This window comes from Castor canadensis, chromosome 2 (assembly GCF_047511655.1).
Source record: "Castor canadensis chromosome 2, mCasCan1.hap1v2, whole genome shotgun sequence".
Lineage (NCBI taxonomy): Eukaryota > Metazoa > Chordata > Mammalia > Rodentia > Castoridae > Castor > Castor canadensis.
Genome location: NC_133387.1, coordinates 202336121 through 202361877, shown reverse-complemented (window position 1 = coordinate 202361877; position 25757 = coordinate 202336121). Strand labels below are relative to the sequence as shown.

The window sequence follows — 25757 nt, the reverse complement described above, 5'->3', positions numbered from 1 at the left end:
TAAGCTGGCTCGAGGGAAAGTAGTTTTAAATCAAGCCTGTTTATTCAGCATCTAACAGCTGACTAATAAAATCAAAGGGTTTAGGTTATTCTGGTGAAAACAGAATGGCAGGGTCCTTTTCAGATCTTTCAAATCACAAGAATAAACAAAATGCAGGTCATTTGCTTGACTTGGAGAAATCAGGGAAAATATATTAAATGCATTTGGTCTCTACAGATTTACAAAACATATGACAAGCACTTAGTCATGTGAAAACCAATACTCTTCACACACAGTGGTAAAAAACAAGAATGCCTCACCTCATTTCAAGTGAAAAAGTCCCTTTCACACAGCCTCCCAACAACACAACTGAGCAAATCAAAAGGCCTGATTTTACACTAAGTTACACCAAATTTCAGTTATGACAAAATGTAAAAGAAGTACAAAAGTTTGTATTCCTAGTTGGAGGGACTGTTTTAATTTTTGCGTGGAGTAGAAAATAGATCTGACCTGTACAGTGTGTACCCCAGACTCTGCCTCTGCTCTCTTGTTAGTTCCTAAACTGCAGACACAACAGAGCCTCGGATGTACACGGAGAAGTTTAGCACGGATTGTAATCAGAATTGAAACCACAGATTGAAATAATTGTTTCCAGTACTTCCCTATTCTCTTTTCCTTTTGTTTTTTGGTGGTGCTGGAGATTGAGCCCAGGGTCTAAGGCATGCTAAGCAAGCACTCTACCACTTGAGCTGTGCTCCATACTTTTGTTTTTATTTTGATTTGAGACAGGTTCTCACCACTAACTTTGCCTGTGCTGATCTTAAACTTAAGATCATCCTGACTTTGCTTCCCAAGTAGCTGGGATTACAGGCATGTCACACCATGTCTGGCTTCTCTTTCCTTTAATTATATGTCCTTTTAAAGTCTTTCAGGCACTTGTAAAAAAAAATTGCTATGCTTCACATTCATATTAAGAACAATGAATATTTCTTGCTTTTATAAAAAGGTTTTATATAAGTGTTCATTTCCTTTTTATAAAATATGCTTTCGATCAATTAAACATGAATAATCAAGAGAAACCTGTAAAAAGAGCAGTAGGTAAAGAGAACTAGCCCTGCCATATAGTAAAACATATTATATTTTATAATTAACAGAGCTTAGGGGAACAAGGGTTCCAAAGAATTGTTGTGAAAATGCAAACCCAAACATGTCCCATGGATAAGAATTTTGTAAATGTTTAGCAAAACTACATATGTATTTATCCTTTTACTCAGCAATCCAACTTCTAAAAATCTATTCCATCAATTTAAAAGGCCATTAAAAAAAGGATGACTGAAAAGGATCACCAAAAATAACTTAAACCTGAAACTCATTGAACCTTGAGTCCTGACCTTGACAGGCAATACTGGGGTTAGTCAACAGATAAATGTCAACATGAGGGACAATGGAACGATGTATTCTACAGATGGCTGACCCAAGGCACTCACTCAGGTAAAGGTGTTTAGTCTAACAGAGACTAGAAAGACAGAGCTATCAAACGTTATAGCAAACCTAGTTTAGGGAAAGTGAGTTCTAAAAACACATTAAGCAGTGGGGGTAAACTGATTAAGATGGGGTAATAGAGTCAGTGTGGTGGTACACATCTGTAATCCCAGCACCTGGGAGGCTGAGGCTGGAAGACTGACAGTTCAAGGCAAGCCTGAGTTACATAACAAAACCCTGTCTCAAGAAAACTAACCCAAAATAAAACAAAGAAAAAAAGATTGGTCTGCTAGGTGATACCAAGCAATTATTGCTAATTTAGTTAGCTTTGATGCTGGCACTGCAGCCATACAAGAACATATCCTCAGATGCTACTGCTTTGTGCAGTTTGAAATTTTTAAAGGCAATTTTTCAAAGGTGATTAGCAAGGTGACATGTGACAGGAATTTTAAAGTTCTGGTAATTTAAAACACAAGTTAGATGAGAAAAACTGTGTTATGAAGAAACCTTGTTATGACTGAAATTAAATACTGTAACCTTTATAGACAGTAACAGTTGGTTCACTTAGCAGAATGTTTTCAAAGCTTGGCTATGGACTGGTCTTGTCCCCCAAATTCATCTGTTGAAATCCTAACCCCAAACATAATGGTATTAGGAGGGCCTTCAGCAGACCATGTCATGAGGATGGAGTCCTCATAAATAAGATTAGTGCCCTTACTAAGAAAGATCTGAGGGTAGGGAGCTCCCAGGCCCCTTCTTGCCAAGGGGTACAGCAAGACAGGTTCCTATGAACCTGGGCCCTCAGCAGACACCAAATTTTCTGGTACCCTGATCTGGGACTTCTCAGTCACCAGAACTGTGAGAAATAAAGGTCTTTTGTTTCAGTCACTCCATCCATGTTTTTTTGTTACAGCAGCCTGAATAGACTGGGGTTAAGTACTGTAAGTTCAAAGACAAACAAAGCATAAGTACTGATGTCAAGGAAACATCAGGTAAATAAATATGGATGCACAATTAAAATACATGTTAGGAGCTTTAACAGTAGTGACCGAAATAGGAATGCCTCACTTTGCCTGAAAGAGTACGACTCAAAAAGACCTTCCAAATAAGAAAAATCTTTAGCAAGGAATAGAAATTGGTCAGACTACCTAGAAAAGGATAGCCAAGTCTATGAACATGACATATCAGGCAAAGGGGACAGAAAATACAAAAGCATGACAGGCTTGAAGAACTGTATATTGTTCTACAGAATCCCTGAAATGTTCTCAAAAGTAAGACCAGAGACAAGGGCAAGAGTAGTATCATAGATGGCATACTAAAGAGTTTTGATGTCACATAAACACTGAACAATAGTAAAATGATATTTGTCTTTTAAGAAAATTTTTCTCACATCTGGTAAAAATGGAGTGGGACAGGAGAAGGATAGGGAAAGTAAGACTTACCGGTGGGTTACCTACTGTACTTACCTAGGAGAGAAGATTTGGATTAACTAAGCAGTATGGATTTGGAAAAGGAATTGTTGAGAACTACTTAGGAGACAGAATAAGCACCAGAACTGAGTGAAGGAAAATGAGGGTACTAAAACTCTGAGAGCAGTCTAGGATGCCTCACAGATTTCTGAGTTGGATGACTGACAGATAAAAAATGGTGACACAAACTAATACAAAAGAAATGAACACAATGGTGTGGCATGGATGTAAGCTGCTCTGATAATCCAGAGACGTGTGTAAAAGGCAGCCTCTAGAGGATAGGAGCTTCAGGAGATGGAAGTACTGGCTGTTGCGAATCAAGACTTAATTAATTTGCATAAGGACAAAACTTTCTGTTCTGCATAGAACTCAGTAACTCTTAGCATCAGCTTCACGTGGTGTTACCCTGCCACTTACTCACTTACTCACAAGGCTCTGTTCCATTTCTGGTTTCCATTTCTACCACCACTCTCCCAGTTTATTCCCAGTAGAAAGAACAGCAGATGAGAAGTAAGATCACCAACATTCAGGCCCTAACTTGGCTTTCCAACCTTTGTTTCCTAGGTGTTCTCAAAGTGAACCCTTCAGCGGCCATGGTGCGCTGATTCCCTGACACTCCTGTGCATTTCTGTGCTTTGGCTCATTTGCTCCTGAAATAATGCCTCCCAGCCTTAGTATTTATGTACCCGATGCTAACTCATCACAAGAGGTGCAAGTCAGGTCCTACATCCTCTACACTGCGGCATTCAAGCCAGCAGTGAGCGTTCCTCTCTGTGGTTTCCATTCATATGCCACCTAATGTTGCTTTATAGTCAAGTCTGTGTACCTTCTTACTTTACAACTAATTTGATCAGGTGCCCAATTATTGTTGATTGATAACATGCTATTTCTGTATAAACACAGCCTCTTATAAATTTAATGACATTAGTATTTTTCAGACAACCACCTTAAAAGTTGTTTTGGCAGCCTGAACTCATGCCATTCCTAAAACACACACACACACAAATAATTAAATAGAATTATTTCACATCTAAAGACTTTGAATTCCTATTTTGACAACAAAATTCTCAGAGTGTAGTTTTTAATTGAAAGGAGCTGTAATTATGCTACAATTAGGATATGTGAAAGTAATTATCTTCTATTAACTACAAGACTTTCTGTACTTTGTCATTCTGCTGCTGTCTCTTCCCACTTTGCAGGCCAGCTTGCATGCAGATACCACTCAGGTACTTTTAGGCTCTGCATTATTCCATCTTAACCTTAGCCTGTACCTAATGTTTCCATGCTAGTACAGTAAAGCCACAGCTTCTCTGTTAACTCATGTAACACTGTTCATGTGATCTGAGCATTCTTCAACTGTAAGCAGCGTAAGGACATCTAATAGGGAGCAGAGCACCGCGAGGCATGCAAACATAAAGACGTATTTTCAATCAAAGACCTAGACCAACCAATCAGGATATGCAGATGCAGCTTACACAATGGCTCTTTTAAGATGTACAAAGTAGGAAAGCTGCTTCATCCAGTCAATGCAACCAGACACAGACATTCAAACAACAGTAAACAGAATGTTATGGACTGAATGCTGAGTAAGGGGATATAAAGAATAGTTCTCCCTTCTTGACCACTGAAAGATTCTGATTAGTTCCTACAAGGAGATTAACTTTCCCATTTGAAACATGGAAGAGACAATCTCTGAGGCCCCTTTTTGCATTATCATTGTGTGGTTATACAGAATGCTGTGAGATTCTAAACACTGACAGAAAGTGTACAGAAACAAAATTAGCTGTACAACACTTTAAAATAAATTTCCTGTTATTTTTGCCAGTTTAAAACTAAGTTTTAGAATTTTTTAAATAACCACTTTCATTTATTAATAAACTGATAAACTTGGTTTCTGGATTTTTGGTAAAATGTAATAAAACCGAGATCTAATATGCTATAGATATACACCTTACCTATATTTTTATGACAGAATGACTTTAATTTTAAATATGTCTAAGATTGTTTTCAGTGTTCTATACTCTTTGTTCTCTATAAATGATCCAGTCTAGAAAATATACTACACTCTAAAAAACTCAAAAATAAAAAAATCTATTTGTTGTCAGGATTTATGGCGCTTAACTATTTTCTTCTTCCTCTTCTTCTTCTTCTTTTTTTTGCCAAAGAAATCTAGAGATTATCATAAGAGATGTTATATAAAGGAGGATAGTCTTTTACATGATCTTTATAAAGTTAATAATCTTTACAATTTACAATTATTACTACAAATGATTTTTCAAAGTCCTCACAAAACAATATATAGACTTGTTCTCAGATATTTCCATTAAAAATATATTACAGAACTTTAACTCCAGGATTACTTGGTCTGTATATATTGAGTTTAACTCCATAACTTTTGTTAGGGAGTTCATATAATCCTGACAGGCCTTCAAATGTAGCTGTTCCTTCCCTAAAATGAAGTCTCCAAAAGTTGTATTTTTCTCTTTCAAAGGAAGAACCGCATGCCAGTGCACCAGATGTGGTTGTAACTACCAGAACCAGGCGCTGGCTGTTGGCTGGAGTGCCTTACTCCTCCTTCACATGGACGCTTCAGCTTCCTCCAGATATGGGAGCTTAGTTCCACAAAGAAGCATCCAATGGGCAAAAACCGCCACTGCAAATACTCCTGAGTTTTAACATCAGCCTTTCTAAAGCATCCCAAATGATCAGTTCTTTAAGATGCAAATATTATGCTAGCAACAACTTTGGTATTTTTTCAGCACAGTTACATGAGAGGTAAAGGCCTAAGATTAAGTTCCACATTTCTGAACCAACAAAAGCAGTCCAGTGACAGTTGTTAGAGGACTTAAAGACTAATCCAATAGTGACTTCACTTATGATCAAGAGCAGACATGCACTCACCAAAGCAAAGCTGTTATTCTCATCCATAATGTAACATTATTTTAACAACAGTTTGGAGGGCAGATATGATGATCTAATCAGAGGTTAGTTGGCAAATGTTTTTAAAAATTTTTAACACACCAAGACATCTGTACTGCATACAGCACATATAAATACAAAATTCTTTTCTATTTTGTTCACGGTATTTGATTCCTTGGAGAAAAGCATGAAGCGATCATGTAAGATTGCTATATGGAAAAGGCACCAGTTTAACTTCATTAATAAGCACCGAAATAACACTTATTTCTGTACTGGAAAAAAATGAAATATAAATTCCTAAAACTTGCGTGACAACGGGATCCTTCATAGAAACGGACTTCTATAGAAAACATGCTTTTTCTGATTTAGAGAACAAGATGGTGTGTTCTTATTACTAATTTTAAAAAAGAATGAAAATGTTCCCAAAGCACACATTTCCAAGAGAAGAAAAGAAATTTATAAAAGGCAACAACGTGTACAGCATACAACCAGCAAGCATGCATTAATTTCACATTCTTTCATGAAGAGGGGATGACATCTCAACCTCATGGATGGCTGTGCAGATTAAATGGGATGAAGCATGAAGAAAAACCCTAGCACTGTCTCTAGAACACAGTGAGCACAGAATGAGAAGTAGTGGTACATGAAGTTTGGCTGGAACCACTTCTGGCAAGAATTACTAATTTCCTTCATTATAGATCATGCTTTCCTGAGACCTTCATTAAGAAATAAATGAAGTTATTCTTAGACTATACCCCCTAACACCTATTTGTGTGTACTTTTCTTCTGTAATTTTTTTTCTGATTATAAAAACAGTTCCTCAAGGTAGAAAATACAAATGAGCAAATAAAAATCCTTATAATACTGACATACAAAGACAACATGTGGATTCCAAAATGTTTCCTAAGTATGTATATGGACACAGATAAAAAAATTTAGTAAATAGAGGTCACAATTTTATACAATTTTATATTTTTCCTCCATAATTTCCCCAAAGCAAAATTTTAATAGCTTCACAATAATCAGTCATGCTTTTAATTATGCATTTAGGGGACGAATTCATGACACTTCCATATAGCACCCTCACAGGTGACAAACTTCAAAGACACCTGTGACCTACAATAATCTAATAGAAAAAAACCCACTGAATTCTTAACACTTAATTTATCACATCTATAATTAGTACACTTACTAAATAAAATCACGCTCTTACAATACATTAAGCAAAATCCAAGGCTAAATTAAAAATGAGGACAATCGTTTTAGTATCAGTCATTCTGCTGTAACACAAAATCTGTACCTCTAAAAAAGACTACTGCAGCATGAAAACTCATGTAATAAAAACCACAGGGCCCAAGAAAATATGATGTTAAAGGCTAACACTTAAAAAACTCCATCAGTTATACATTTTATTATTTTCAAAAATTTACTAAAAATGGTAGGTAGTTTTACACAGGTTAGGTAGTTAAAAGAACTATAAATATTATAGTATATATGACACTTTACCTTGGAAAAGGTTGTTTATAGAAGTGGGTGCAGGGAGGGCTACAAATCATGAGTTGGGAAGCGGAAGGAGGAAGATCTGATGTTGGATGGAAAAACTAAACACGGGCCGACAGAGCTCTCAAAACTGGGGAACTAAGGACAACAACAGATGTCTGAGGTATGCTTGTGGCTTGTGTGTTACTGTGAAGTCCAGGTCAGCTGGGTGCAATTCTCAACTCACCTACCATTCCTCACGGCCAAAATTGCCCACAAGAGAGCTAAAATGCACCTGCCATGCTGAAAGTGTCCCTAACACATAAACTGGAGCACAACACTTGTACCACCACATCCACTCAGTACAGATCTTATGAAACCTAGCCTACACTGAAAATCTTTCATAGATTTAAACTTTTCATTTTTAAAAAGCTAATTTGACAAAGTTCACAGGCAAGATAAAAGGAATGAAAAAAAACCCCTCAAACTTAGAAGATCTGCTTTAGTTATGACATATAGTTCATTATAAGTAATATTCTATATATAAATACTTGCCTTCCCTATGTAAAAGTTTTGTCCATACTAAAAAAGCAAAAGTAAAACAAAAGCAGAATTAGCTTAAGCAGCTTATAATTAGTTTTAATATTCGAAAACTAAAATCACCCAAAAAGATATCCAATTTTATTCTGAGAAATGATGATACAGTCTGATACCATTAGAGTGAAAAAAGAGTATGTATCTCAGATAGTCACTAATTACTTCCTGGTATGTAGAAAAGTATGTTTAAAAAACAATAATGACAAATCAACTTTGCAAAGTCCAAAATATTGAAATCAAGCCAGCCAACAAAATTTGTATCAACTAAAAGGTATTTTATATAAGAAACTCAGCTAAGTTACTCAAAGAAACACTGGCCTCTGGAAAGGAAAACCAGTAGAAATTCCCTATGTACTAGAACAAAACCCAAATTACCTTATTAATTTTTCTGCTTTAATTTAAAGGATCTTAGAAAAGGAAAGCTGAATCTCTCACCTCTTTTAACGAAGACTATGTCTAGCAACTCTCTAGAAAAACAAATGTATCTACCTACTTTTGAGTTTGCAGTCTTATAAGTAGAAAGAAAATAGAATCATAAGGACACCTGCATGAAAACTCCTTGGCAATTATTAATAAAAATACTAAGGTGGTTAATTTCTATTATGAAATATAAATGGGGGTAAAGCTTTGATTTCCATATGCTTGCTGTTCTTTCTGCATACTGGTAATTTCTATCTCAGCTGAAGAAAGACAAACATCAAAGAATTTATTGGGAGGAATGGATATCATAGTTTTGAGCAAGTTACTTTGTGGACCTGATATCCTTGTCAATGAAATGGAGATAAGAATAGTGCATAAGCCCTAGGGCAGCGTGGAATAAAGCCTAAAATGAAGCCTCATGGTAATGTGCTGCCTTCATATCAGGCAAGATCAGGAGGACTTCAAATCACCCCACTGCAAGAGCTTCTCCCATCCTGCTCAGGAGGACCAGGCCCCTGTTCAAGTAATACTCCTTATCAAGTGAATCAACTGCACTTCATGCATATTCCTCAATAGCAGGCTGCAGTCCACTGCCGGCCCAATTATTCAAACAAGCCAATCACAGTTTCCTACAGAAAACGGGATAGCTCACCCTCTTGGTACTACAAAGCCTGCTTCCTACTTCCTGGCTGCTTAGTCTGCTTCTGATGACGACTTCCATGTAGCCTGGCATGGCATGCAGTGTCCTCTTTCCCCTGGGTTATAAGCAGATGTGGTGACTATGCAATTTGTGTTGATCTGCCACCCTTGGGACTTCTGGTTGGGAATCCTTTTACTAGTGGAGTGAATACAAGGCTATCATAATAGGCAGTGAGAATATTCTATGAACAAATACCTGTAAAGCTCTTAAAATAATGTGATATTATCTAAGTATTTGATATTATTATAACTATACAAGACACTGAGTTTATAAAATATACTGTAACTAGCCAAAATGTTTAAATATTATCTAGTAAGTTAAAGAAAAGATTTATAGAACAGACTGGGTTTTAAAAAGTATCAATTGGTTCACAGTAGTCCTTTAATTAATATCTTGCTCAATGAATTTCCAGACTTTTAAAAATGGGAAATAAAGTTACCACATAAAGCCTCTTAACAAACAATAATTCATTAAATGACTGGTTATAGAATCTACAATGTTATCTGTAGCATGTGTTTTCAGTTTCAAAAATTAAAATTTAAATTAAAAAAATATCTAAAAGTAGAGGAAAAAAATCATCAAAACTATATCCTTGCAGGGCATGGTGGTAATCCTACAACCAAGAGGCTGAGGTGAGAGGACCTTGAGTTCAAGGCCAGCCTGGGCTATCGGGAGACCCAGACTCAAAAGCAAAACAAAACATTCATCTCTCTTGAAGACAATATATGTATTCTATATATACTCATACATACTCAATATGTATATGAGTCAAATAACTAAAGTTAAACTTTTACAAAGTAACTATCTTTTTTTCTATTTTAGGTCTTAATAGACAACATCTGTAGATTAACATGCTCAAATTAAATATTTGATGAATTGCTGAAATTTATATAACAAGTCTTATGATATATCGTACTCTAAAAGTAGAACAATACAATTGTAGCTCCCTTATGAATTCAAAATTCTGAAGGAGATACACCAGTTTTCTGAAGAAATATTAGTAAGTACATCAGGTTCTAAAGAGAAATCCTAGCACAAGCAGACTGATGACATCAAGGATATGACAGAGACAACTGAATACCTTTGTTGATCTCCAGGTTGTGTACACATATGTGTACACCCGAGTCTTTGAGAGCCATGCACACACACATTACCATTCCCTTCCAGATTTACCCACAGCTACCATAGGCATCTATTAAACCCCGAGCACTTGTTTTTATCTCAATGCACAATTAATCATCCCATTTGCTGTTTTTCATAATTTGTTCTTACTCTATTATTTCAAACTGTAATTGCTTTTAAAATTTTTATAAAATACATGTTCAGGTTAAAAAAAAAAAAGTAGATGTCAAAAATAACATCTAATGTCCCACCACCCAGAAATTAACACTGTTAATTTTGGAGTCCATCCTTCTGTATGTCTTTTTGAAAATGAAAATGAAAAACTTCATGTACTTTCAAAACCAGCCTTCTCCATCCAACCTCTATGGACATTTGTCCACCTCTACACATACACCTTACAATTTCCAGTATTACACTGTACTTAGGACCATAATTTGTTTACCCAATTCCCTCATCAGAGATTTAAGCATTTACTGATGACACTTTAAAGCTGAGAGCTGATTCAACTGGAAATGAACACTACTCTAAGATAAGGCATAGTTTGGTCAGGAGTATGCAATAATCTTTAGAGACTGTGAATGACAATGTGGTCTTCCATCGAGCATCTGACACACAGGCAGCTTCACTGGGGCACTGTTACTGAAGGTGAGGTGGCACAGGTAGAACCAATGCTCTGCCTCCTCCGTGGCGTGGGTATGGATGCAGCATGGGACAGGGAGGCAGACTGCCAGGGAGTCTTTTCAACAGGGTAAATGACCTCAAGACCACAAATTGTAGAATTAAAAAAAAATGGCATAATTTGTTAACCTTTTATTTTTAATCTTTGTTGTTCCTTCCAATATTCTACAGATACTGTTTAAATATAACCAAGAAGGACCCATGATTTAGTCAGTATTTTTATTCTTTATAAGAATAAAATTATGACTAAAGCTAGGCAACCTTTGTTCTCAAGTATGAGCTATGTCTGAGCTTCTTGTTTTCTATCAATCTGAAGACAATAATTATCATTCCCTAATTAAGAGGAGTTGTGTAGCAGTTCAACATACTCAGATAAAGTGCTGTGTAAAAAAAGATGTATTCTGTTAGCGGAATCAGCCATGCAATAACTGACAGGAAGTATTCTCATACCTTACTTTTGCCATTCTGCTATTTTAGACCATGAAAATGCTTTTCTAAATTTCCTTTTTTATGAGACTCAAAGTCAAAAGCTGACTGTCCATTGCCATGGAAACAGTTCTATTTAAGGTACTGTATTAACCCTTTACCCCCAGAAAATAGAAAAATGGTCACTAGAAAAGCATCACTCTCCACAGTTTAGACTAAAGCAGTCGGAAGAGAATAGAGAATTTGGAAGTAAGGTGGGGCAATTCAATAGAAACTGTTATTTTTCCTGATTAAGATCAACACAGGCAAATTTTAGTGCTAAAATAGAAGAAATATGAGGGAAACACCTACCGCCTAAAAATTAGATGCCACCAACAAAATAAAATTACTTATAGTGACTGCCATAGTAAGAATTCCAGCAAACTTAAATAATCTTTGCTTTTCAAATAGCAATCTTCCACTTGTCTAGGACACACATACACGTTTTACTTTGCAGACTTTCTGATATTCCATTTGTAATTGAAGAGAAAGGAAGCTACCATAGGTGAAAAAGTATACCCATTGCTTATACACATATTCAATCTTATCTAAGGATTCAAAGCAATAAAAGGATGCATCAAACCTAAATCTGGCTATAGGACAATGCTATGATTTCTCCTTTGATTTAAGAACAAATGTTCTTTTCTCCATGAAAGCTTAAAATATGAATCTTCCTTGAAATAAAAATAATCTAAACTGGAAAGAGCCACCAGAGTCTACTGATGTTAGCATATTATCTTAGCTAATGTTAGCACTAAATTACTTATCATGCCTATAATCCCAAGTTCCTGGCAGGCAGAGAGGAGGATCTCAAGTCTGAGGCCAGCCAGACTATCTCAAAAGCAAAGTACAAAACCAAAGGGGCTGGGGCCATGGCTCAAATGGTAGAGTGCCTGCCTGGCATGGGTTCAATACCCAATCCCACAAAAAATTAAATCAAAATACTTATTTTTATGTAAATAATTGCAAGAGAAATTTCCACTTGATTTCAATCATGAAGTTTTCCAAACCCAGTTATCTCTTTTTCCATAAGCTAAAGTTCAGAATCTAACAGCAACAAAATAAGACATAATTTTCTAAAGGTGGCATATATTGTACCCAAATGTCTTAAATCTGTAGTTATATTTTTAAACTAGGCAAAGGAATCTTCCTTATTTTGCAGGTGGCCCTGCTGTTATTATCTGTAAACACTAGGGGTTTTGTACTGATTAATTTCCTATTTTAAAACCATATTTTTCAAACAATGCATGTTGAAGATGAAATGGATATAAACAATTCCCACTTGTAGAAGCATTTATACTTCCATGGTTAATAATGGAGCCCTGGGTCTCAACTCTTAAAGAGTGCACCAGGGTCACATGGAAGATGGTCAGAATATACCACCCCATGATGTCCAGTTCAGCAGCTCTGGGGTGGTGTCCTGAGAACCTAATGGCTCCCAAGTGAAGCTCATGCTGCTGATCTAGGACATGCTGCAGAACCTGAGCAAGCTCGTGGGGCCTTTGGAATTGTTATTCTCTGTTAATGAATATTTTACTATTTCCTCAAATGAGTAATTTTCAAAATATTTTTTCTGTTGGGGACATGAGGACAGTTAATTATAGCAATTTAGAAAGGATATTAATTTCAGTCAAAACCAAGTTAATTCCTATAAATTGCCATCCAGTGGTTGGATAACTACTGAGTTGCAGTCAGAAATAATACCCTGACCAGTAGTAAATGGTTGTCCCCCTGATTTCAAGTGACCTTGAAAAACAAATACTATAAAACAGTGAGGAGGATCTTAGTACTTTTATGTTTTTCTTAAAAATAACTGTAATTACGGATCATGTATGTTCCAGAAAAATATGTATCAAGATTTTGTGAGCCCAATATAGTTTTCCACCAACTTACATCTTCATCTCAGCAATCCATCTTGAATTGATTGGTCTGCAATAGACAGCACATTACAAGTGCTGTTTTCAAGTGCTCAGTACCTCCTGCCAAATAGTTAACTACCCATGAACAACAGAATGCATTAAAATGCCTGCACAGTAGAGTAAAAGGAAACGGTCTTTATAATGATGATACCTTCCTCTCTGCCTTTGGCTCTGTAATGCACAACTGTCACTGAGAAAGTGATGTACAAGTCAGGAGTTAGAGGACAAATGACACCAATCTGTGACATCAGAGCTCTTTTTATGAGTAGTAGCATTGTGGTTTATAAATGTGACAATTACTAAATGTACACTGCTACAACTTGTTCAAATTTTGGTAGTGCTCTAAAATCAACGATGGAATACACTATGGCACGTTTAGGGTAGCACACTAGTTCCTTGGTATTTTCAAAAATACAATGTTTCTATAAATATCTGAAATTAAATAAAGTTATCGTTGAGATGCTCATTGTCAATTCTTTCCATTTTCCATTGTGAGCAATATGTTCCCTGTGATAACTTTAAGAAAGACTTAATAATCAGTAAAGGAAGTAAAATAAAACTGCAGAGGTGTTGGTTAGTGACTACCAAAGGAAACTAAGAAACACAAATGCTCTGCATGCCCTTGCTTATCAAAGTATTTTCCATTAATGGCTGCTTATACATCAAAAGAATTTGTTTTTTAAAACCCCGTGCATTAGGTTAGTGATAACTTCACAAGATAAAAGAAAGATCACCTCTATTGATGTAGGGGTTGTATGCATTTAACTCTCCCATAGGTAATTCCACTAGTTGGTCAAAACACCCCCATCAATCTAATTTGAAGCATATATTATTCAAATGCCTCCTCTCACTGAAATTCTGGGTGAAGAGGGCTTGCATCTTGCACAGGGTATGTCCTGACTCTGGGTATGATTAGAGTTCACCACATCCCAATGTTCTGATAAATGTGCAACCCAGACAGATGGTATCATATGACAGTCATTGACTCATGCTCGTCCCCATAGAAAGACTTGGGATAACTTGGTTTTCCATCTTTAAGGTGACAGCCATCACTTCTGCTCATCAGAAGTTACTTTCTACTGAATTCCCTTCCTCTCGTATCATTCCCCAACACCAACAGTCAAGTGTCTCTGCACCCCTGCACCAGGCACTGCCTTCATCAGCTCTGGAGAATGTGGATAGGTCACTTATTAGATGACATATTCTTGAATGCCATTTTTTTTGGCGGGGGCGGGGGGAGGAGTGGGAGTTTGACTGAGGTTTGAACTCAGGACATCATGCTTGCAGAGCAGGTGCTGTATTGCCTGAACCACACCTCCAGTCTGCTTGGGTGCCACTGTGTTCATGTGGTCAAGGAAGGTAAGAAGGGAATGATGGTTTTTATAACAGAGTAATACAACTAGTTCAACACTTCATAACTATTTACTACCAAAAAACCATGATGCTTATATGTATGGCTTTCAGCTTAAAGTATTTCATAACCCGTAACAGGAAGTACGCTGTTGAGCAAGGGACATAACCGTGGAGATCTTTGCGGGGCCCAGAAGTGTACTGCAAGATCATCACACCGCGTAGGTAAAAATGCTGGTTTTCTCATTCTGTGTGCTGTCAGGGCCTACGAGGAGCATTGAATGTTTGTCGAATGCAAAAGTAAATGAATGGAAGATATTCATATAATGAGTGATTTATAAATGTTAATAGCCGTAACATTTCTTGGCTAAAAATGTAAAGACCGTGTAAAGGTAGTAACATTTGACATAGAATCATTAAAATGGGAATCTATACATTTTTACCAAAAAATAAGTCTCTGTATTTCTATTTAAGCATTTATTTTCCCTCACTCTTGAGAGCACCAAATATTAAATAGGCCTCCAGTATAATCAAACTTACCGGTTTATGCTCGTTTCTCTTTTTTTAATACTGCTGAAGGTTAAACACAAGGCTGTCCACAAGCAAAGCAAGTGCTGTACCGCTGAGCTACTCCCCTGCCATGCGAATTTCTAAGTGTTCAACAACGCACTCTGCCTACAAAATACTAGAAACCACAGCTTGTCCTTGTTTAATGACTACACAATATAAGACTATCGCATGAGGTCTTTAATATAGGTCATAATGTATAAAAAAAGATATAACTACAACACGAATGGGTATTCCACACCCAACTGAGAATTCACTAATTTCAAGAAACACAGAAGGAAGTTTTTATAAAAGAACTGGAATTACCTTTTTTAATGCTGAGTCATCAAGTTAGGAAAGACAGTTTCCAGAGAAGCAGTCTTAGACTTCAGGCTATCCTTTGTTCTGTAAACAGTGTTAAACCTACTGGCTAGGTCTCCAGGCTTCTCAGTGTCTACAAGATACCTGTAATATTCCTGACCACGTCTTACTGTTTCTGCGAAAAACTCCCAGTTGTTTACAAGCAGCAGTCCCACACCTCCCCTGAACCCTTCTCCCTCCAACAAACCCATTTTCTACAAATGCAGTATTGCAGCAGAGGCAGGTAGGGAAAGACCAGGAGAAGGATGCCTGTTCCAGGGTTTCTTCACTTCCTTTCACTAACATTTTGCCTTAACACAGAAAGCCTAAATGAATGGTGGAAATGAACATCATTGTGTTATCTTCACAAATCACTACAAAAAAATTACTAGAAAGTGAGAATATTTCTTGGAGGTTCTATTCAAGAAACACGGAAATTACACTCAAAATGTTTCTGGACAATCATTTGTCAAAGACACTAAAGCAGTATGGAAAGATTTGATGTGACTGAAATAATGAATGGCCAGCTGGCAGGAAGAGGAGGCCAAAGTATGCTGAGAAGTTAGGAAAAACATCCTGACAGTAGCAAAGAATGGTCACTTTTTTGCAGATTTGCAGAGATGAAAAACTATACAGGCTAAAATTCAATAAGAACGTCAATTTTTTTTCTTGACTTAAATCTTGTAAGGATATATTCTTAGAATACATTTAAATTTGAAATCCTATTAATCTCTTGAGCCATTCCGTTCTCATTCACTTTAATCCATCTTACCCTATATGAGTCGTTTGTTTAAAGGAAAATATGGGGGAGTAAAGAATGCAGTGTTTCTATATAACGTGTATGTATGCTTTAGAGTTAAATGTCTGACACTATGACCTTTAGGAAGTCACAGAAACCCTCAAGCCTGTTTCCTCATCCATAAAATGGAATCCTTCCTTGGTTTGTTGTGATGCTTAAATGTGATAACATATGAGAGCTCAGACACTTAGCACATAGCCAGTATTCAGTAGAAGCCACCATTCTTATTGATATTATAAAACGTATTTTGAAAGTAAGAATAAAGGTGTCAGATAATTATGACTTTCTACAAAATCCAGCTTTAGTTACCCCTGAGGTAAATTTGACCTTTCTAAATCTTCAGCCTATTTCAATAGGAAATATAAATTTAATTGAACTGACTAGTCCCATCTTTGCAGCACAGAGAGATGTAAAAATAAAATAGGCAACTAGAAATGACATATTCCTCCATTACAAGTACTTATTAATTACCAGAGAATGAAATGAAAGTAAGCCTTACTTGATATGTTTTCATGCTAGTTAAGAAGTCTCTGGTGCAAGAAACAACATAACCCTGAAGTAGCCATTTTTAATACTTGGTCATACTTGGTCATAGTTTTCTTCAGTTGCACAGCACTAAGGTAGACGAGTACCTCAGAGCCCAAAGCTCCCCAATCCCCCCAGGTATTTCTACCAGGTAATGAAAAACAGAAAGATGGGTCTCCCATCAGCCAGTCTTACTGGGTACTAGAGAAGCTTCTAGGAGGTCACTGAAAAGGGGCCATGCACTGGGTATTAGAGAAGCTTCTAGGAGGTCACTGCAAAGGGGCCATGCAGTATCTATGTGGACTCTGACACAGAACAGAGGTGACACTTTCTGTCAGGGCTGTTAGCTTTTTGCTTTTGTTTTCTCCATAGGAACACAGTTGTCTGTGTCATCCTCTACCGTCCATAACTGGATTAGCAGTTCAAGGGTTTTGCTCTTAGAACCCTTTCACTCTCTCAAAAATTACTGATGACCCTAAAGAGGATTTGTTTATATGTAGGTTATAATAGTCAGTATTTGCTGTATTAGAAATTAAAGCTGAGAAAAGTTTACACATTTAATTCATTTAAAATAATAAAATCCATTACGTGTTAACAAAAATCACACATTTTTATGAAAATTGCTTTATTTTCCAAGACACAAGTGAGATTGACATTCATATTTTTACAAATCTCTTTAATATCTGTTTATTGCAAGAGAGCTGGATTTTCTGCATTCATCTGTTTTGACATTTTTTGATTGACGTATGTGAGGAAGATCTGGCCTAAAACAGATTTGTAGTTGAAAAAAAGGAGAAAATTGTGATTATTCTTTGATACTACACCAAAACTCAATAAATAAACCTTCTGAAAGGTCAATTGCAAAGTGGAACCTGAAACCAAGTCCATGAACTAAACACTACATTGCATTAAAATACTAAATATAATTAATGTATATGAAAATGTTCTACGTTATATTTGTCCATCTTGCATTTTGAATGGATCCTTTACCTATATATGATTTTATAAATATCATCTCAAAACTGAGTAACATGATTCTGCAAATTCAAGGAAAATGACAGAACATATTTGCTGCTAATGATAAAGGAATGGCCAAATCCAAACATTATATCCATTGTGATTTTGGTTGGTTCTTTGCTGAAGTCTTCATACATTGGTCACTTAGAAAATACTGGTTCAGTGAGTCATGTAGATGTTTCAAATGTTGAGATTGTATTTTAATACAATCTCCAATCTCAAAAAATTCACATTCATTAATATCACCCTTCATCTCAGGGGGAAAGACTTCAGGAAGTAGGAAGCTTTCCAGTTGAATGGAGGCAGATCCATTTTTCCAAAATTCTAGTTTTTCCTTGAAAGGTGAACTTTGTCAATGACAGCAAACACTGTCAGTCAATTCTGAATTTTCAGGTGATGTTACTCATTCTTTAAAAAGAAAATGTTTATCAAATACCCACGTCTGAGTAGCCAAAGTCTGTCCGACAGGTGTTCTTTCAAGTAAAAACCGGGTTACATGAAAAAAGTGGCTAGTTCAGCTCACAACTAACACCACTGCACAAGTTTGCCCCTGGAGACAGCTGGCTGGCTATCCAGTAAAGAGCCTTTGCACATCCTATTTCATCCCACAGGCAAAAAGATGGAGATTCATGGGTCAAGAGTCAACAAAACTTTAAGTCTGCTGCTTCTTCAAGACCATCATGCAGTGAAATTGGAATCCCACCCTCCCATGTTGAGTGGTGGTGAGGAAAACAGTGATTACTAATTGGCGCCACTAAATGATGCTTGATTTTTATAAAGAGACCAGTATAGTTATACCCTCTGCATTTGTACACAATTAAAAAGACAACATTTTAGTGTAATTATAACATAGTGTTTTACCTCCCAAGACCTGTAAGTTTTGGACACACCCAAGGGGTTCAAGGAGCATACTTTGAGAAGTACCACTTTATCTTATTAAAGGATTAAGCAAACAGCTAATAGAGAGACAGGAGAATAGCACCTTGCTCTACTCTCCTGCACCTCTAGTTGGTCAGCAACAGTATGTAAGAGTGGCTGCTTTCCTACTTCCAGTCACTGTCACCTGGAGAATTTGAGATACCTATGGGTGTTCCACAGATGCTGCAGTACAGAGTGAAGATACTTTTAATATTGAGGGGACAATTCAAACAGTTTATTACAGAGGCAGTACTGACATTGAAATGGACTTATTATTGGTTTTATGATGGAGATAATGCCACTGAATCCTTCTCAGTTTGTGAGGTAAAAAACTTAGATAATGGGAAAGCAGCCTAAAAATTGTGAGGGTCGATACAAACTTAAGCATTACAACATACTTCCTTCTGAAGAAGAAAATGAAGAAAATGGAGAGAAAATATTGAGACTACAATTTCCAAAGCTCTTCTATCTGAACTGAGATAATAAAAACATTCTTTGCTTTATTCGAGTTACCCTCATGCACGACGTCCTTAACTCTTGCTCTTTTCAAACCAAATACCAATTCCCCCTATCTGCTCAAGTGTCAGAAGCAAGGTAACTTAACTATCTGAAAATTCAAAATCAGTGGATTACATTACTATTTAAGGGGGGGGATGATGAGTGGGGGAGGGAAAAACGCAAGCATAAATATGGAAACTAAAAATATGCAAAAGGATTGTTCTATATAAAAGTATAATCTTACATACAGGCAATAATTAAATACTATAAAGAAGTGAATATCACCAAATTACTCAGCATGTATTAGCGAATTACATCTCCTTAGCACACGTAGAGCTAAGGTATTCTTGAAAAGGGGACACACTGGCTTGTCCTTTCTTTTTGTAGTTAGGATTTATTAACATACATTCTCTCTCATAATCTACAGAGAACCAGGCTTCCTGGTATATATTACACTTAAATTTTCCTGTCAATTTCCTAGGCTTTTCATTATTTATATCTCCCCACAAATAATACATTAGAAATAAACTAATTTAAAAGACCTGTGTTAAAGACCCAGCTGATCACATCTCATGGCTTGCAGTAGTTACACTTTGTAATGCACTTGGTGGTATGGGGTTGGAGAAGTAGCAAAACCCCTTGTACAAATTAAATCTTTATTGAAATTGAACTATGAAGCATATAGATATACAAAGTAACAATTTTAAAAAGTAGTTTAGTTATGAAGTAACAATTATTTATAAGAATTTATAGTCTCGGAAATAAAAATTTAGCATGAGGACATATGTGCAGGAAGAGGATTTTTTAATAAGGCTAGAGTCTTTTTGACTTCACAGTCAATGACAATATTCCCATCAATGACATAATGTCAGAAAAGGTCCAATATATGTGCAAAGACAGTAGAGCAGGCTGGAATTTAAAGCCAACATAAGAATAATCTTGGAATGAATAATTGCAGTAGGCTCCAATGTGTTAAAAATAGATATATGCATTTCTTGGGCAGCTGTATTCTTTAATTAAATTTAAAAACTAATTTAACACATGCTCTGAAATTTAATCCAACTTGCTGGGCGTGCATGGCTCATGCCTATTGTAATTGTAGCTACTTGGGAGGCTGAGATAGAGAGGATCATGGTTTGAGGCCAGTTTGGGCAAACAGTTCTCGAGACCCCCCACTTCCAAAATAACCAGAGCAAAATGAAGTGGTAGAGAGCCTGCTTTGCAAGCACAAAGACCTGAGTTCAAACCCCAGTCCCACCAAAAAAGAATACAAATAATATTAATCCAATTCAAGCATCTTAGGACTCTACAGAAAACAGTTTGAAAACCATTGCACAAAGCTTCACTGTCATAAATTCACTACTTGATCTCTGCTTAGGTCATTTAAGATAAACATCAAAAATACGGAACACAAGAAACCTGATGAGCCAAGGCAGAAGACTAGTCATAGTGAAAGCAAATCCATTCCATTGGTTGAAAGCCATAAAATTGCTAACAGCTGACCACTGTGATGCTCTAATGAGGCTCAAATGGATGCATCTAATATTTTACACTTTTATTCAGCAGAATCTTTGCTCATGAAAACCAGTTGACAAAATACATGATTATGAAAGAAAGTGAGAAAGTGCAGGAACCACAGAAAGACGGCCCACTAGAACTACCTAAACAAGTGTTAGATTTGAAGGTGAGCTCCTCCTATGTACACTGCAGAGCTCCAGCCAGGTCAGTAGCCCTGATGGCTCAATATCAAAGTGCATTGTAACATGCTCCTCTTCTGTGCTGGGCCATGAGTGGATACCTTCTTTAACTCAGCTTGAAAATAAAGGGTCAGACTCCCTGGTGTCACTGGAATTTCTTCATGTAAGAGTCTTTACATTTCAAAACACATTAACTTTCAAAGTAAACAGCATTTCCTCTTTTATTAAAAACTGTATTAAACTATTTGACAACAGAGGAGGAATTGTTTGCTCACCTGTTCCTGTATATGGCTTACTTTTCATACCTTTTACTGAACTAAGTTACCAAATTAGATACACTTAATACTTTAATAATTATTTTTTATTTTGGAAGATACTGAGCCAAAATGTGCAGGCACTTCTAAGAAAAAGTGTGATTCTCATACAATATACAATTCAATGTCCAGAGACTGTGTTAAAGCAAATTATGTAAGGTGAATTCAGTTCTTTTTGAAGTTTCCCTAAAATCCAACACACTGCCACCAATGAAGCCACTTACAGAGAGAAAAGGCTTCCTACCATCTGTAAAAGTGACCCCCTCCCTCATCATTAAGCAGAGTTATACAGCATAGAGTGATTTACACTGAACACACGATTTTTATTCTTCCATGGAGAACTACAATGAACTAAAATTCAAAGTGTTATGACTTAATTAATTTCTGTATACTTAAGTACATAGAAAACACAAGAAAGATTCAGAATCACATTTTGAGTGATAAATGAATTTTACTTATATTCTTTCTATCGAAACAAAAATGTCTTTATTAGAAATAAACCCATACACGTTATTTTTAGAAAGATGAATTTAAATTACTAGACACTGATTTCCTTTAGGAGAATTTAAGAATGGCAATCTTAAAAAGCAACAAATGTTGCCAAGTCATGTTGTAACTAGCACAAACCTATTTCCATCTCCATTTGCTGCATGCTACTGCCCTGAGTCAAAATTAAATACCTTGTAGTTATTAAGCACTGGAATACTGGCAGAGATGTGCACAGCAATTACAAAATACGGAAATGTGAGAACTCCTGCACAAAGTTCTCTTAATAATGGCTACAGATAATGTTCCTTGTAGGTAAAAGGGAAAGATAGAAAAGACATACTGGATTCATGGCCATCGTTCTCTCAAAAGAAAAATAGTCTGAAGCCTAGTATTTCCTTCCAATCTCACTAGCAAAACAAATTGCCATTGTCATTTTTAAAAAAAATTTTTCTATCAAAGTCGGTAACAGCACTTTTCTCTGATTTAAGCAAAAAAACCTAATTTGTCATTTTAACTGAGCTTATGTCTGGAAGACTGTTTTCATGTCAAATCAGGAAAACATTAATTTTTTAAGACCTCACTTCGGATGACATCTGGCCCTGCAGTGAAGGAGTTAACGTTCAACTGAGCTGATCTGCACTCCTGATCCACTCCACTTCTCACAACTGCCCTACAATGAGCTGAGCAAGTATCAACTGTAATTTGATCCCAGAGTTTATGGAAAATAACTGCACACACTCAACATGCACATTTAATAAAAAAAAAATCTACTTCAAGAGAAACACGTAGGAATAAACACAACTTAAGGCGTACTTAACTGATTAATTTCAAACTGCAATCCCTTTGCTTTCTTCACACTCTCAAAATGGGGGGGGGGGGCCCACTGCAGGGAAAAGAGGCTTGAAAAACAACTTTGATTGGCACTTGGCCTGACCCACAGAGGAGGAAAAACACTTTCTGACAAAGAGCGCAAATATTTGAGCTCGCTTACTTCTGGGCTGGCTTGCTTACTTGCTTGACTTAATACACAAAGAGCAACCCCCAAGTGGCTGCGGAGGGAGAAATGGACGAAAAGCGCCCCGCAATCCGTCTGGATTGCACAGCTCAGCAGTTTTAATTCATCGCTCCTGGACCAACCCCAGCACCTCGCCCGCGGTTTTCAGGCCAGGCGATGCAAAAGGGGTGGGGGGGTGGGGGAGGCTCGCAGGAAAATGGGGGGGCGGGGGGGGGGGCTGCTCCGACCTGGTTAGCAACTCTGCTCGGTGCAGAGCCACTGTCAACCCAATCCCCCAAGGGAGCCCAACCACACGGAGGCAAACTTTCCATCAGTCACTCCGCCAGCCCCGAGCTGCTGGATGCACATGGGCGGGGTGCTCAGGGTGGACGGCCTGCCTCAGTTTCCCCTCCCAAACCCCAGCCGGGAGATCTGTAGGGTCGTAACGGCGTCTCCAAGGGGCATAAAGTTCAAGATGCCTCCACCCTGCCCAGCCCGGGCGGGAGCGGCGGAATCCGCAAAAACGGCGCCGTGGGAGCTGGCACGGCCGCGGGGTCGCGGGATCCCGTGGGCGGCTGCTCGGGCGTCCGCCGCCTCCGAGGGACCCCCTCCCCCACCCTCCGCGCGACCCGGTAGCGCGGCCGGAACCCGGCCTCGGTCCAGACGCGTCCGCCCGAGGCGACGCCGCGCGGCCGTAACCCGGCCCCCGGAGCCCGGCCCGCCGCCCGGAGCCGGGCCGCGCCGTACCTTCCGCAGCACTTTCCGGCAGTTGGTGCAGAGCAGGTAGTTGGCGGCGGCCGACGGGCTGCCGCCGCCGCGGTGCATCGTGGCTGCGGGCGCCGAGCGCGGGCGGCGGGTCGGGCCGGGCTGTCAGAGCCGCCCGCCGCGCCGGGCCGCTGCAGGGCCGGACCGTCCCCCGCCGCCGGCGTCAGCTCCCTCGGGGGCAGGATGTCGGGATGGGACGGGAGGCGACGGCCCCAGCGACAGCGGAGACGGCGGCGGCAGCTCCTCACCGGCCCGCGGTTCCTCCCGCCCCCATCCTTTAGACCCCCGCCCCCGCCAGGATAGGACGAGCAGCCGCCACCGCTGCCGCCGCCGCCGCTGCTGCAGCGCCTCAGTGCGGCCCCGCCCCCGCCGCCCCACCACCTTCACCACCTCCCCGCTCCGGTACCGCCCCTCCCGCCAATCGGACCGCTTGGGCCACGCCCCCGGGGCGCCCAGCCCGCAGCCAATGAGCTTCCAGAACTTGACTGGGAGCCTTGCCGGCCAATCGCAGGGGCGGAGAGCGCCTTGAATCTCCGGGCAAGTTAAGTTTATCTCCGAGGCTCGGAACTGCCGGGAGATGGCGGGTTAGTTAGGTATGGGATGGGAGGGACTACAGTTTGCGACGCTCCGCCAATAAGGAGAGGAGGGCGTGCTGTATGCAAATGAGTCTGGAAGTTCAACCCCCCCGCCCCCGGCAAGCCACGCCCCCTTCCCTAGGTCCCTGCAGAAATGGTGAAGAGAGTGAGATAAAATAGCTGGAAGCTAGAGCTCGCTAGAGGGTCTAAGACTGAGCTGAACGTTTCCTGATCTCCTGAGAAAGGGGGAGGGAGGATAGGGGCGAAGACCTTTCTTCCACTGGGTGGTGGTGCGGCTTCCTCCCAGCCAAAACCTAAGCTTAGTTGTAAAGAAAACTCTAAAGTCTTGCAGCACCTTGCAGACAGAGAGCTCAAGGAACTTTATGCACCATTTATTGTGCTCCTGGCTGTGCGAAAGACCGAGTACCTGAGGCTTGAGACGGGGATGGGGGCAGACCTTTGAGGCATAGCTAACAGTGACCGGGTTAGGAAGGGGAGACACATTGGGCTTAGCGGATTCCTCCTCTGTCTGGAGCTCGTTCCCGACTTGTCCAGCACGAAAGGGCCCGGCGTCCTTTCGGGTGCGTGCGGAGGACAGAGCCCTGCAGGCTCCGAAAGCGATTGCCACTGAAAACCGTGGGGCTGCGTCCGCGCCTCCCGGGGCTGACAGCGGAGCGTCAGGCTTTCGGCGTGCGGATGCCGTGCGGGGCGCTGCGGGCCGGGGGCGGGGGCAGCAGAGAGCGGCGTCCCGAGCGGCGCCGTGAGAACAAAGGCCCGGCGGGCGCCGTCCCCGGAAGGCGCGCGCGCTGCGCGGAGCTGCAGCTCGCTCCGTGGGGTGGCGGCGGTCGTGGCCGTGGACGTGACCGTGACCGCGCCGCGCGGTGACATCACCTGCTCTGCATTCTAGGCTTCGCCTTCTCTAAAGCCCTGTCGCGCCGACGTCTGTGAAGCCGTGCAGTTTGCAGAAGGGATCTGCCGCGATGGTTTCAAAGAACCGTTCCGCTGGTTCACATTTCTTTGCCTTCTTGGTTTAAAAAACTACCCTTACTCCCTTGGGGAGTCAAGGTGGTGTCGTGATGCAAAATCGGGAAGATACACTTGGAGGAGCTAGCAAGTTTAGCATATCAAAGCTATTAGGCCAAATTGTGTCCTCTCTCCCAGTTGTCCCCTCCCCGCCCCTTCTGGGGACCAGCACGGTGATCCGAGTGTACACAGGAACAAAGGAAAGGGAAACCCGCCGGGGTCGGGCTTGAACAGATGTAGCTAGGCTGGAAACACGAAGGGGTCTAGGTTATGCCGTTGGGGTGTAGATCCCCTAGCTCGTGACAGCAAGCACAGCCCTGCAGACATAGTTAACCTCGAACGGCAGTGGCGCGGCAAAGGCGCTTAGCATTCAGCTAGAAGAAACTGTGAAAGCAAGAAAATTCAATGAAGGAAGAAAGCCACATGCCTTTCAATGCATGTGGAATTGAAAGGAATTCCAGGCAAAAAGTCAGGAAAGCACAGTTTTCCTAACAACTGTAACACATACGTGTCCCCGTTTAGTGGTAAATTTCCTGGGCTATCTTCCTGGCTGGTTTTGCCTTTTAAAGCAGATTTTATGTGAGTATATTTTAAAGGAAAGGAGAAACTGAAGGATGTACTGAGTTTTGTGCAGCTGCAATTCTCTCAGATAGTATTT

General features: G+C 39.5%; 1 protein-coding gene across 1 annotated transcript in view; it reads right to left on the bottom strand.

The window, feature by feature from the left end:
- The window catches only part of Sesn3 (sestrin 3), a 55665-nt gene extending 32042 nt beyond the window's left edge, over window positions 1–23623 (bottom strand). The window contains exon 1 of the mRNA XM_020186973.2: window positions 23484–23623. Within this exon, the coding sequence (XP_020042562.1) occupies window positions 23484–23561 (78 nt within the window). The 5' untranslated portion in view covers window positions 23562–23623. The remainder of the gene's footprint in view (window positions 1–23483) is intronic.
- Window positions 23624–25757: the final 2134 nt, after the last annotated feature.